Raw genomic sequence first — 14,759 nt, 5'->3', positions numbered from 1 at the left:
AACCAGAGGGACACTTTTTAGAGGGGATACCAAGTGGATTATTTTGAGAGGGCAAGTGTCCACCTCAAAGGATAAGCCTGCCGCATGCTAGATGGCACACAAATAAAATAAATCTGTGCTCAGTTCTTGATGAACTGATATGACGCAGTCTAGCTTAAATCAAAGGCAATGTGTAAAATATTTGAGCAGTGCGTACAGCGTAGAATTCACAGTACCCACAATAAAACTCCACTACCAATTTTAAATTGAAGTGAACAATTTTATGACTAGAAGAAAACACAATAAAAATCCAATAAGTTAAACAGGAAATATAAATTCTTTAAGATTTAAGTGAAGATAAAATCAAACAGCACAGAGTGGAAGTCTGGGACCTAAGCACGATTTGAGTGCAACTGGAATGCTGCTCTGATTGGATACAAGCGGATTGGTTTCAGTGAAAGTATGAAAGTCAAAGTTTCCACTTGAGAAAGGGACTTTGACATTTTTTTGGAAGAAAAACATTGACATTTCTCGAAGTCTCAACTCAGAAAGAAACGTTGTCTCTTTTTGAGAAGAAAAGTCCTCCATCATCGGGCTGCAGCTGAAATTGCAGCTACCATGGTGGTACAGAAGACTGGAAACTTGAAGCAGGTTGTCTTCCTGGAGCTTTGGAGATTTCTTGCAGAATTTTATTTTAATCCCAAAGCAAAATGGGACTTAGTCAAATTTTTGAAGCGCTGGTAGCCTTGAGTGGGACACAGCTGAAATTCAGTGCGGTTTTTCCTGCTGGTCCCTCTGGAGCTTTGGAGGAAAGGTTTTCAAGAGTTTCCCCCAAAAATTTCTGGTGCCCAAGCAATCACAGTAGTATACTTCTAAGGCACCCAGGGGTGTGCACTTAGTGACTCTGAAGAAGTCAGGCAGAGGCTAATCGCAAAGTCCAGTCCAGGAACAATTGCCACTGGTCAGCTGGGCACTTTTTTTTTTTTTAACTCCTGCATTTTTCAAATAAAGGAGAGAAATCACAGTGCATTGCATATAGCGCTTTTCAATCAAAGCAATTTGTGCCTGACATGTTCAGTACGATAGTGGTTATGATGCCAGCCTTTAAAGTGGTAACGTATAACATTTCAACCTGTCCCCGACATGTCCCCCCCGCCCCCTCCCACAGTCCCAATCCAAGGTGTAATACGTTAAGGCTAACAATGCATTGCTAGTAGAGCTGAACAACTGCATTTCCCCAGGGTCTTGCTGTACTGTACAGAGCAACCATGTCATTTGAATTTCCCATCAGCCCACTCCCTCCGGCACTATGCCATTGTCTGCCTGTGCGTTGGAAGCCTGCTTGGCGGCGTCCAAATGTGCCCTCAGCGGTCCTCATATGTCTTTGGGACGTGATGTTGGTGGCATAAGACTGGCATATATCTCTGTGTTGGTATTGCAGTACACCAGACTTCCCAGCCAATCTTGTAGTTTGGGGGCGGTTTTCCTGCCCCAGTGGATGGCAACTTCACTTTTAGCCAGCAGTAGCCCCAGTGACGCTAGTCTTCTTACTTTTTTGGGTATCTGGACTGTGTATCCTAAAAGTGCAATTTTGGGAAGAGGAGCAAGTGGAAGCCCAATTATCCTCCCTAGTGTCACGTGTACCGCTGTCCAGTAGGTCTGCAAGCGGGGACCGGTCCACGCCAGATGCAGAAAGTCAGCATGTGGGGAAGCGCACGTTAAACAAGTGTGGGGTCTAGTGGCATCTATCTTATGCGCCATGGCTGGTGTAAGGTAAGCGCGGCGGAGGAATTTAAAATGTAGCAGCTTATGGCGGCTGTGGAGTGATATGTCCTTAGTGGCCTCACAACATTTTACCCATTGTTCGTCTGATATAGACCCTCCTGTGTCCGCCTCCCAGGCCTGTCTGAGTTTTGAGTCGTCCACCGGAAGCATTCGGGCTAAGGCTTTGTACATTTTAGAAATGAGGCATGCGCCACTTGGGTTCTCTAACACCAAAGTGAGTGGGGGAAACGAGTCTGGTTCAACCGGGTATGTGGGGAGCGCAGCATGTATCGCGGATTTCACTCTGCTCATTAGGAAGCAGGTCATGAAGCTGCAGTCAGTGAACCTGGTGTCCTCGTCTATGGAAAAAATGTGACCCCCGGGAAGAGATCGCCCATCTTCACGATGTCTAATGCAGACAATGTACGCTGTACTATCCTTTCCCCAGTGATTGGGAACCATCTGGCGTTGGGTACCGGCAGGGCGGAGGAGTATAGAAGTGCAGCACCTGTACGGTTTCTCAACTTGCCCCACTCCCAGGCGGCTGTTAATAACGTCTGGATGTCACGTCTGTCCCGTGGGAAACCCCTTGTTAGTACCTCGCTCAACCTATCCGGGAGAACCAGGTCCGCCTCTGGCCGTAGGAACGGGATTCGTGCGTGTGGGTGAAACCAGGCATACACGTAGTGGCATTGCCCTACCAAATAGTACAGTTGGAAGTCCGGGACGTTGAAACCGCCTCTGTTATACGGCAGGGTCAATATGGACCAGCGAACGCGTGGCTGTTTTCCGCCCCAGACCAGGCGGGTCATGAGTGTTTGCAGAGTGCGAAAGAAGCCGTCTGATAGGGGTATTGGAATATTATTAAAGAGATATAGAAATTTGGGAAGGACCACCATTTTCAATATGGCCACCCTGCCCGCTAGCGACAAGGGCAACCTCCGCCATCTGTCAACCTGCTCTTCTAGTTTTTGGAAAGTCTGCCCATAATTTAAGTGTATAATTTGAGTGGTGTCCAGGTGAATATGTATACCAAGATATTTCACCGAATCTTGGCACCATTCAAGAGGGTTTTCGCAGTCCCATTTGACTGTGCTCTCTGTTAGCGGGAATATGATGAATTTATGCCAATTGATACCCAGGCCCGAGAATCTACCGAAACGGATGATTTCCCGGATAAGAGGCGACCGGTTGAGGTGTGGTTCCCGGACATACAGGATGGTGTCATCCACGCATAGGGAAGCTAGGAGAGGGCCCGTGCGAAACTGCAGCCCCCTATGTAGGTGGCGCTCTTGAAAATGTCTGATTAGAGGGTCCATAGCTAGAATGAATAATAGCGGGGACAGGGGGCAACCCTGTCTAGTCCCCCGATATAGTTGAAATGGTCTGGACAGAGTACCGTTCAGGCGGAGTTGTGCCGAGGGGCTACTGTATAACAAGGAGACTGGGTCAGCTGAGCACTTTAGGGAAAATGTAGGCTTCTTGTTGTCCCTGCAACCACGCAGGAGGTCAGCTAACTGATCTTTGGAGTCCACTTCTTTCTCCTGAGTAAGCAGGTTCAATCTTTCATGGCTCCTCTCGGGCCACAAACAGTAGGTCCAGTCCTCTTCTAATCATCCACAGCTGCAGGATGTGTTCTGAGGAGGTGCTGTGGATTGCACATTTTTCCTGACACCATCTAGAAGGTAGGAGTGTCTCCTGGGCACTCCATAACCTATGAATTAGAAGGTCCTGTGGCAACCCTACCACATTCTTCAGTACTTCTCATTTGCCCTACTGCAGACAATCCCACAGTGCCCCTCACTCTCACGGGGAAGCCCTTCTCCATTTGTGGAGATCCTGTGTGGCCTCTCAGAGATGTGGCCAGGGTAATGAGGGTCTCTGGTCACTCAGAACTGGTTCTGGGGGTGCACCCGAACTAGGGGGACATAGGAATGGTCCTTCCCATGTGTCACTTTCTAAAAGTTGAATTTTTAATATTTTTAATCAGAATTCATCATTAGATTGAACTTCTATATAAAAATATGATTTAGAATGGAAACTGTTGCTGGTACAAGTCAAAAGTTATAGATTAAAATGTATAATCTATACTTTTACTTTTGCTATGTACCAGTTACAGTCTGAACAGTGACAAGGTCGCTTTTGGACTAGTCACTGGGGGATTAGGTGTGCTTAGGGATGACCTATTTAAAATAGTTTTCCTACCTCTCAGAAGGGTGGTTTTGACAGATCTATTTAGCGGGGTTGAATCTGCTGCTGTAAAGCTACATAGGCCTGAAGTCTTGTTTTAATGCTACTTTAGTGGATGGCACAATAGGTGCTGTAGTCTACAAGTGCCATTTAACTTCTCATGCCATGGGTGTATTGCTGTTCCATATACTATTTCTTTAGAGGCAAGTTAAGTGTTCGAGTCATCTTTTAAGCCAATGTTGGCATGTCTTGGAGGTCAGGGCACATACACTAGGCAATTGACAGCAGTGTTCCAGTTTAAGATTACCAGTAGATGAGTTCCACAAAAAAATCACAATCTGGGAGTGACCACCCCGATAGGGGTCACTTCTCAAGTGAAGGTATCTGCAATGTTATCCCTGTTAACCTGACATGGAAAAGAGATCTCTGGCCACTGGTAATGACTAGGAGGTCCCCATCCAAATTATACCGCACAAGACGTCCCCGTCCAGAGGGGGACAGCAAGCGGGAAACCACAATAAATCTCTGTTCAGTGATAACTGCAAAGAGTTCTCTGTGTAAGGGAGCAGCACCTCCATCCCAGTCTGGTGATTATCCCAAGCAGGTGCCTTGGGGATTCCTGTTCACAAGAGGTATCAAGGGCGGGGGTTGGGTCCAGAAGGCTTATTACGTTCATCCCTGCGCAGAAGGAACACTAAGGAAATCTCTGTCCAGAGGGTAAACTAAGCTGATCCCTTTGCAGTGGGGTAAACAAGGAGACCCTTGTCCAAAGAAGAGCCAAGATTTAACCTCTATTAACAAGGGTCAGCTGGGGAGTTTCTGACCCGTGGAACCACTGTCATATGCTTACATGAGCAATGCTGAAGTTTGTTTGATCAATTTGAAAGTATTTTTGCATTTGTATGTATATTAAAAAGCGTTTTAAACTTCTTAAAAAGGAAGAACAGATTTGCCTATGTTGGAGTTAATTGTTGCATGCATAAATAATTCTCACATACCTCACTGTGAAATGCCTTTCTGTCTGGGCCAGGACAAGTACCATACTACAGTTTATTATTAAGGCCTCCTGATGTACACAAGAACTACAGCCCCATTGTGAACAAATGCTCGACTAACTGTACAAAATATGTTGCCAAGAACAGACAACTGATGTGTACCCCAGCTATAGTGTCTATTTGGAAATGTAATCTGTTTACGAATCTAAAAGAAATGCTGAAAGACTTGACACTAAATGAATAGTATCAGCAGCAATGAAAACGCTGGTTGGTACTTAAAAAGGCTTAAGTAGTTTCTTATATTGTGTTAAATTGTGTTTTTTCACAGACTACGTCTGCGCCAAAAGGAAAGTCCACTGTAGAGGCTGTCAGCGTTGCTCCTCTACTCTCCCCACTTCCATCTCCCACAGAAGTACACCACCCAGTTTCCCTTTATGACCAAGTCACTGCTCAGGGTGATTTAGTTCGTGACTTGAAAGCTAAAAAAGCAGAAAAGACTGAAGTGGATGCAGCTGTGAAACAACTTCTGTCTCTAAAAGCAGAATACAAGCAGGTCACTGGGCAAGACTATAAACCTGGAAATCCGCCAGCAGTGAAGGCAGCCGAAGTTGCTCAACCCAAACCTACCCCTTCCAGTGCCGGAGACAGTAACACCATCTATGAAAAAGTGACTCAGCAAGGAGAGGTAGTGCGCAAACTGAAGGCAGAGAAAGCACCCAAGGTAAGAAGAAATGTATGTTATTGGCCATAAAATAATGTGTCTATTGCGGGGCTGTCATTCATTCCCAGCCTGTTGGTATATTAGATACAGAACTGGAAACTGCATGTTCCTTCCTCTGTACATATAACCTTGATTTTACCACACTCAGGAACTCCCTATGTAGATCAGAGACCCTCTTTATTAGCTCAGATTTTTTTTTATTGCTGTGCTTGGTCTTTGTTTTCATTTCTAAATGAAATCAAACAACATTTCACAGAAAGTCAAGGCTGTCAATGAGCAGCACCAGGCATCTGATAGTACAATGTTTTAAAATGATTTTTTGCAGTCTTTAACATACTGTTTTCCTCTAACTTCTACTGTTGTACCTATACTTCAGTACTATTTTATCTATTGGGTTGCTTGTGTTTCGGTTCAGAGTTGATCTGTCATGGTAGTTATAGCTTGACTGTTATATTGGAGCAGGTCCAAGGCTGATTTTGCATATGGCTGGGTCTAATCTGAGGTGGTTTAGTGGGCAAAAAAACTATGAACTGGAATGCGGTCTGAGTAATTACCAGTGGCCAATATTAATCCAGACATTCCATACACCACTTGTTTGTATTCCTCATTACCATTTTAAGCCACACAGGTTTGGTCACTGGAGCTTCGTGACCTTGGTGTTTTCTGTTGGGTAAATTATCATTCAGTGCACCCCTGTGTTCTGTATGCTATCATCTGTATGAGGTGTGTTTGAATATATTTGTAGAATATGGGCAGCACATCCTTCAGGACTTGGTTGCAATTCATAAGTTAACAGAAAGCCAGGGTTCATTGTGGAGTCTAAAAAAGTGAGCACAATACATACCTCTCTTCCTGTCGGTGCAACAGTGAGGCATTCAGTCTAGGGTATAGTTATGCTTCTAATATTTAAACATAAAATCTGAGTTACTTCCAGCTCGGATTTGAACTGATTTTGCCTAGGTGTGGGGGTGACCGTTTTATAATCATTACATCTCGGTATGAAAGATTATCTATGAGGGATGATAAGTCCTTGGCAGAGACACTGAGTTGGGTGTATAGGCACTGCAAGACTGCTGCAAAGGGAGGACGTTTGGAGCCTAGGTCCCATATAGGATTATATTTCAATGAGATTATCCGCCAGGAGGGAGGAGGCATGTTGACTCTGCAGCACATACAGCGATGCAGAAGATGAACTTGCATCATCAAATGGTCCATTCCAGTGTGTTATTCTGAGTACTTATCTGTGACTCCTGTGATAGTCAGTTGTTACTTGGCAGCAACTGCAATGTGATACTGTTTCTCACGATAATAGGCCTAAAATAATATTACACTCCTGCCTGATAAGTTACTGCAGTTGTAAACTTGACTCTTTCCAAGGGTAGCATGATTGAGCAATCAAAGCTTAGTCCAAGAGGTTGTTGTGACAAATGTTCTCGGCTTAGCCTGGAAAAGCTGTGCTGCCCTACAATTTTATATTTTTTCTAAATAACTGTGTTCGATGGCATGTGTGGCTGTAGATGCGCATGCTCTGCATACTCATGCCATCTAGTCTTGGATTCGGAGTTGTGCAAAGAAGTCTTTCGAGTCACGAGGTAGAGTGACTCCTCTCAGTGATATAGCATATTGGCATCAACTCCTTTGTTAGATTGTCTGTGAACACCGCTTGCCTTTTGGGCTGCTATTCCCACGGCCAGTGGGATAAGGTTGTGCAGGTGCTTCCAACTGTCCTGGAGGAGGCCCACGCCGTGCACTCTCAGGCTGTTGCCGATGGGAGGGATACAGCTAAATTCACCATCCTCTGTGGGCTAGACACCACTGACACACAAGGCATAACAATTTAGTCAACAGTGGCCCTGCGACGCCACGCCTGGTTGAGGATGACCAGCTTTTCTGGGAATGGCTAGGTCTCACTCATGGACATGCCCTTTGATGGCTTCCGTCTCTTCGGAGACCAGATGAATTCATCACTGGACCGCTTTAAGGATAGCAGGGCTACAGCTAGGTCCTTGGGCCTTTCTATGGTCCCTCATCACCCTTAATCCACTTTTCGTTCCTTTTGTGGTTACGGAAGGGACGTACAACTGCGTCTTTACCCACCCACTGCAGCACACAGGCTTTCCAGCCTCTACGTGGCTGTGAACTTTCTCCCTACCTGCCCCGTGGGTCGGGTGGCCAGCGGTCAGGTTAGTACACCAACCTCCCAGCAGCCGTAGCCTCTAAATCCTCCTAGTCTGCCCGTTTATCTTCATGGGAATCCAGTGGGAGGGAAATTTCACCATTACCCCCCCTGCTTGCAGTAAATAACATCGTACTGGTGGCTTTTGCAGATTGTCCACAGGGGCTAATCCCTCCCCTTCGAGACTACTGTTTCTGGCATGCCACCTACTTATGACAGGCTGACGGAGGACCACCCTTTCTTCTCTGCTCGGAAGTGACGCCTCTTTTGCCCTGAGGAGCCATAGAGTGTGCTGATGCCAGAAGTAGGTTGTGGTTGCTATTCCCTCTACTTTCTGGTGCCCAAGAATGTCGGAGGCCTACCCTCGACGTGTGCTCTTTCTTCCTCGAGAAGGGTAAATTCAAGATGGTCACTCTTGCTCGGGTTCTGTCTGCCTTGGACTCTGTAGACTGGATGGTGGCGTTGGTCTTGCAAGATGCATACTTTCATATTCCTGTCCTGCCTGCCCATATGCGTTACCTGCGGTTCATGGTAGGCCGTAAGCATTTTCAGTTCACTGTATTTCTTTTTGGCACTACCAACACCCCTCAGGTGGTGGTTGCAGCTCATCTGCGGAGATCAGGGTTGCCAGGCTTCCCTTATCTCTGATTGGCTGTTGAAGTGGAGCTCATTCCAGGCTGTTGTCTCCCACCTCCAGACTACGGCAAACCTCCGGAATTCACTGGGCTTCACTATCAACGTGCCAAAGTCACACCTGACTCCCTCTTAGACGCTCCCTTTTATCGGAGCTGTTCTGAACACAGTGCAATTTTGAGCCTATCCTCTGAAACGGAGAGTCCAGGATATTTAGATTATGATACCGATGTTTCAGCCTCTATCCTGGATTTCGGTAAGGCTGACTCTGAGGCTGCTGGTCTTCATTACCTCCTGCATCTTGCTTGTGTCCTATACCCAGTGGCATATGCGGGCTCTGCAGTGGGATCTGAAGTTCCGGTAGTCGCAGCATCAGGGGAGTTTTTCTGACCTGGTCTAGATCCAGGACCTGCAGTGGTGGCTTACGAACCACGAGTGGGTCAGCAGCAGACTCCCCTCCCTTCCCCAGGCAGATCTGACAATAGTGACAGATGTGTCATGTGAGTAAGTGGCTCTATATATACTGTTCCCAAATAGGTACAGTGTGTATAGAGTCCACAGTCCCTAGAGGTTTGGCAGAGGCTACAGTTAGATATAACCCTACTCTCTAAAGGGGTAGCTTGGTCGAGCAGTAAGGCAGTATCAGAGGACAGTGTAAAGCAGTTGTTGTACACACTCAGTCAGCAAATGGTCACACACACTCAAGAACTGAACTCTAGGCCAAGGGTTTGTATAAAAATATAGAGTTGTTTTATTTTAGAACCAACAATAGGTATTAAAATATACTTTCTCAGAATGAGATGTTTTAGTTAAATAATTTGCAATATGCAATTGACTTTTGTAGGTAATAGTTACAGTTTGTTGCAATAGGCAACACAATTTCAAACACAATAATACATTGAGCTCAATGGGAATTTTAAGTTGTATGCAATTGATAACTTTCAGGATTACTTTTCTAACTCCAGGACTGGATCCTACATTCAGTCCTGGGACAGTTTTTGGAAACAAGTGAGTAAATACGTTTTAGTTACTGTTGTGATTTTTAAGCAATATTTTGCTATTTTAAAAGTTGACACTTAAAAACTTTTTCTGATCAAATTACCAATGTTATCCTATGGAAGGAAATTCACTTAGCAGGTAAGAGGGGTTATGGTTACTTTTTCTAGGTCAGTGTTGGATTCTGGATCCAGCACTAGTGTACCACCTGTAAGCAGTTGAGAAACTGCGTTTAAGTTATACAGGCGATTTTTAAGGAATATTTGTAAGTTTGCAAAAACGACAGAAGAAATTTCACCGAAAAACAGTCAATGGTTTCCTATGGAAGAAAATTCAAGTTACTGGTAAGTACGGTTAAAATTACTTTTCAGGGTCAGTACTGAGCTATAAGATGCAGCACTGAGGTCTCTCCTGATAACAGGCGAGTAAATCGGAATTCGTTGTTCGGCTGATTTTAGATGAATATTTTAAAGTTTCAAAACTCCACACTTGGAAGAATTTTCAAGTGAAACCAGTCAATGTTAGCCTATGGAAGGAACGTGAGTTATTGGCTTTTAGGTAAGTACTCGACTGGCAGAGTTGAGGTTCTGGGCATAGACTCTGGGATCTCCCAGGGTCAGGTAGGTACAGTTGGTACACCCTCTGCGGCTCAGGGGCAGCCGGGTGCAGAGGTAGTTAGGCCCAATGTTACCAATGAGAGGCAGGGGGCCTTTGGTTGGTGGCTGCTGGCGAGCAGGCCACGCGGCTGTGGGAGCTGGGCTCCTGGTCACTTGCTCAGGGCAAATGGGGAAGTATATTAGGACATAGGTTGCACTGCCAGGGGCACTCGGGCGGCTGGGTGCAGGGTGATTTTGAGCCATCGGGCGCTCAATGGTATTCAATGGAGATCTTGGGAAGTGAACAAAGGTTGCAGGCTCTGGGACGGAGGATCTTCAGGAGCGACCAACACTTCGAGGGGTAAGTTGGGATCTTGGAGGATAGGTAGGCATCCAGGAGTTGGGCACAGGGGGCTGTGGGGCGCCAGGTGCAGGGGTGTCTTTTAACGTCGGAAAATCTTACCCCCTGCTGGTCGCGGTTGGAGGAGTCCCTGGTTCTGAGGCTGCAGGCATCGTCTGGGTCATCGAGGAGGGTCCTTGGGCACTGGATTCCATGTCACAATCGCCGGGGGGGACGTCCTCAGGGTCTTTTTCCACTCGGGCACTGGCCGGGCTCGGTGGGTGCAGAGTGTGCTGGTTTTGCGGTTCCTGGCTGGCACCTCGGGGAATTGCTGTTTGCGCAGAACCACTGCTCGTGGGAGTCCCAGTCTTGGTAGAGTCTCAAGGTGGTCCGGTCCTCCGGGGTTTTTAAGGTTGCTGACCACTGAAGGCGCCGGAGTTCCACAGGAGCAGGTTCAAGTATCAACAGGCCGGTAGGGCTGGGGCCCAAGTCAGTTGGTGTCGTCCTCTTGTTAGCAGCTGCGTGGCGGGTCTTCTGGTTTCTTGATCTTCTTGCTTGTTTTCGAATCGGAATCTGAGGAAGGAAGGTTCAGGGTGCCCCTAAATACTAAATTTAGGGGTGTTACAGGTAGGGTGAGGGCAGGGACCAATGGGTCCCTGTCCTGGGGTGAGTACACCCCCTATCCGGTGGGAGGGGGGTAAGAGCCTAGCTGTGATTGGGCAGGGCTCCCCATCCTCAAGATGACCGGAGCCCAGAGTTGTGCTTCACCTCGCCTCTCCCACCTGAGGGGTGAAGTTGGCACAGGCTGGCACACCTCCTTTCCTCATGTAGGGTTTCCCGCCAGTCTTCCCGCCAGAGTGGGGGGTCAGAACCGGTGGGGGCCAGTTGCTGAGTACAGCAAGTGGCCTGGAGAAGCTCACAAAGGCGGCATGCCTTTGAAGCTTCCTCCTGCCCATCCTGGGGGAGGAGACCTAGCACCTCGCCCAGGATGTGCATTGTTGCAGGCCCAGGAGAGCGGGGGCTCTTCACCCAAGGGTCCAGCAACATGTCTGCTGTGTGGCAGCCTAGGCAGCCTGTTAGACAAGACGTGGATTGTTGGTTAGGTTTCAGGGGCCATCTCTAAGATGCCCTCTGTAGTGATTTTTACATTAAATCCCACACTGGTATCAGTGTGGGCTTAATGTGCTGAGAAGTTTGATATCAAACTTGTCAGTCTTCAGTGTAGCCATTACGGTGCTGTGGAGTTCGTAATGACAACCTCCCAGCACATATACTCTTAATGGCATCACTGCATTTACAGTGCCCAGGAATGGCCTTGGGCACTGTAGGGGCACAGGGCTCATGCACCCGTGTCCTCACCACTGGCATAGGGCACCCAGCTAGAGGGGTGGCTGATGTATGCCAGGGCAGTGGCTTTGTGGGCATGGCACACAAGGATGTGTGCCATGTCGACTCTGTGTTTAGTTCTGTACCAGGACACTCAGCCTGCAAGGGCAGTGAGTGTGTCAGGGTACGGGCCCCTAAGGGTGGCACAATAAGTGCTGCAGCCCTTAGGAGTCTTCTCTGGCCACATTGCCCTGGGTTCCTAGGGTACCATTTACCAGGGGCTGACATGTGGCCTGAGATGCCAATTGGGTTTAGGCTTTAGTACAGTTTTTAGGGAAGGAACACAGGCCCTGGGTACCTGATTGGCAGGGACCCAGGACACACCAAGAAAAGTGCATCAGGTATCAGGCAAAAAGTGTGAGTGTGCGGGGGGGGGGGGGCTTTGGGTTACTGCAACAGAAACCCACTTCCTTACATGTCACTCCTGGGATCGTGCGGCCTTCTGAGAAAGGTGGTGACCAGGGAACTCTGGTCTCAGACGAGTGCAAGTGTTCACAGACAACAACACCGCCATGTGGTACTGCAAAAAGTGGGGTGGGGGTCATGGACCCTTTGTCAAGAGACCCTGCATCTCTGGACATGGCTGGAACAGCAGACCATATCCCTGCTGGTTCAACATCTGGTGGGTTTTCTGAACGCCAGAGGAGCAGACAAACTCATCTGAAGATGCCTAGCGGATCACAAATGGCGTCTCCATCCGGAAGTGGTGCCAGGTCTCTTACAACCGTGAGGAGAGCCTTGGTGCGCTATCGACAATAACTTGCAATGTCAGTAGTACTGCATGCTGGCGTTTCCAGGGTGACTTTCACTCGGAGACACTTTTTATTTCGAGTGGAGCCCAGGCCTCCCATAGGCCTTTCCGCCCATACCTCTCCTGCCCAGAGTACTCAAGATCACGAATGACCTGTTGCTAGTCATCCTTATGGCACCGGATTTGGGCATGGAGAGTCTGGTATCCCGAGCTGTAGAGCATGGCCATTGGTCCTCCGATCCGGCTGCCCTTTCATGAGGACCTGCTGTCACAGCAGTATGGAGAGTTCACGACCCGGACCTGACAGTTTTTGGCATTCCGCCTGAATTCTGTAACGTAACGTTAACTTGGCAGCCAGGCATCCCTCTACCAAGATGATTTATGCCTGTCGTTAGGCATAATTTGTGGCATGTTCAGAAAGACTCATTGAATCGGTTTCTGCACCCCTTTCTCATGTTCTCCTATTCATTCTTTCCCTTGCCCAGCAGGGTTCTGCTCTGGGCACTGTTTGGGGATATAGCTCTAAAATCTCTGCTTTCCTTAGGTTGCCTAACCAAACGTTCCTTTTCCAGTCTCCTATTGTACATAGGTTCTTGAAAGGTTTGCAACATATGTTTCCTCAAACTCCTTTCGTTACGCCCCAGTGAGACCTCAATTTTGTCCTCGCTCTCCTTATGTGTGCTCCCTTTGAGCCTCTGCACAATTGTCCAGTCAGGCTCCTTACTATCAAGACAGCCTTTCTCCTGGCTATAACATCTTTCTGAAGAGTCAGGGAGCTTCAGGCCTTGTCATCCAAGCCTCCTGGTCTTAACATATACCCAGACAAACTGGTGCTTTGTACGAGAGCTTCCTTTCTTCTGAAAGTGGTAACTCCATTTCATGTAGGTAAAATCTTCCCTCTGCCTACTTTTTACACTCCGTCTCATTCCTCTAAGAAACAGGATCAACTTCACCGTCTAGACCCAAAAAGAGTGTTGTCGTTCTACCTTGACCGCACATGAGAGTTCCGGCTGGATGACCAACTCTTTGTGGGGAATGTTGGCGTGAAGGTTGGAAAGGACATGCAGAAGTGGACCATTGTACTCTGTATTAAAATCTGCTATGCATTGGCCAAGAAGCAACCCCCATTGCGTTAGCTTGTGCAGCTCCGATCATGGACATCCACCAGGCAGCAACATGGGCTTCCTTGCACACTTTTACCAAGCGCTACTGCCTAGAGAGTCAGGTCTGTAGGGAGGGCACTTTGCCCGATCGGTCGTGGCGAATTTCCTCATGTGAAATTGGTCCACTGACCCAGCTCTGGGGAGGTATTCTTCGGGTATCTAATCTAAGATGAGGAATCTGCGGCTAGAAGATTCTATCACACGGACAAGTTGCTTGCCTTCGGTAATGCCTTATCTAATAGAGACTCTAGCCACAGATTCCTTGTCGACTCACCAATCCTCTCTGTTCTGTGAGCAAATATCTAGGGACGGGGCTTTCCACTTTCAGTGCCCTCGTTTTCCACACCAGTGGTCAGTGTACTTCCTGGCTACATGCTTCTGGCATAGAAGTCGTGAAAATGAACTGATGTCAGCGCGCCTGGGTGGCACCCTATATAGGCATCGCGAACGTCCTTTCCGGCGCCAGCAATGCTATGTTGAGCTGAACAATGCCATATACCAGGGCGCAGAGTTACTGGTCCCAAAACGTTTCTGGATACAGTCTGATGCCTGGAGATCGTTCTAATGTTAGAAATCTGCATCTAGATTGTCTTTACCAGATAAGGCGTTACCGAAGGTAAGTAACTTGGTCTCCACCGCTTTCATGACGTCATGCTGCAGGTCAGATGTGGTCCATGTGAGGTTGGCAGCTACCTTTGTGTGGGCAATTGAGCTGGACTTTGGCACGCCATAAAGGCAACAGTATTTGGCAATATTTCAGTGTTTCGTTCCTGTGATCATTGGCACCAAGAAGAGGAATGTGTACAAGATGTTTGGATATCATGTGATGTCATCGAATAGGTGATGAAGACGGACACTGTGAAATGGGTGAAATTCAGCAAGAATTCTAGAAGAGGATAAAAGGAGGATAGGTGGGAAAGGAGTTGTGCAGCTAGCATTGTAATATAAAAAAAAAAAGAAAAATTCTGGAGGGTGTCGAAGATGAGTTCCTCGAAAAGAAGGGTAGGTTTCCAAGGAACAAGCTTGGTCCCTTGAGAGGGTTTGTGAAGTACCTAGGTTATCTGCGAAT

General features: G+C 47.5%; 1 protein-coding gene across 2 annotated transcripts in view; it reads left to right on the top strand.

The window, feature by feature from the left end:
- Window positions 1–14,759, top strand: part of EPRS1 (glutamyl-prolyl-tRNA synthetase 1) — a 483,086-nt gene that overhangs the window by 208,938 nt on the left and 259,389 nt on the right. For both annotated transcript variants that reach the window (XM_085612943.1, XM_085612942.1), the window contains exon 18: window positions 5,257–5,649. In XM_085612943.1, the coding sequence (XP_085469069.1) occupies window positions 5,257–5,649 (393 nt within the window). The remainder of the gene's footprint in view (window positions 1–5,256; window positions 5,650–14,759) is intronic.

The sequence above is a fragment of the Triturus cristatus genome, chromosome 6 (genome assembly GCF_964204655.1).
Source record: "Triturus cristatus chromosome 6, aTriCri1.1, whole genome shotgun sequence".
NCBI lineage: Eukaryota > Metazoa > Chordata > Amphibia > Caudata > Salamandridae > Triturus > Triturus cristatus.
Note: the sequence above shows the minus strand (reverse complement) of the source record. Positions and strands in the feature narration are given on the sequence as shown.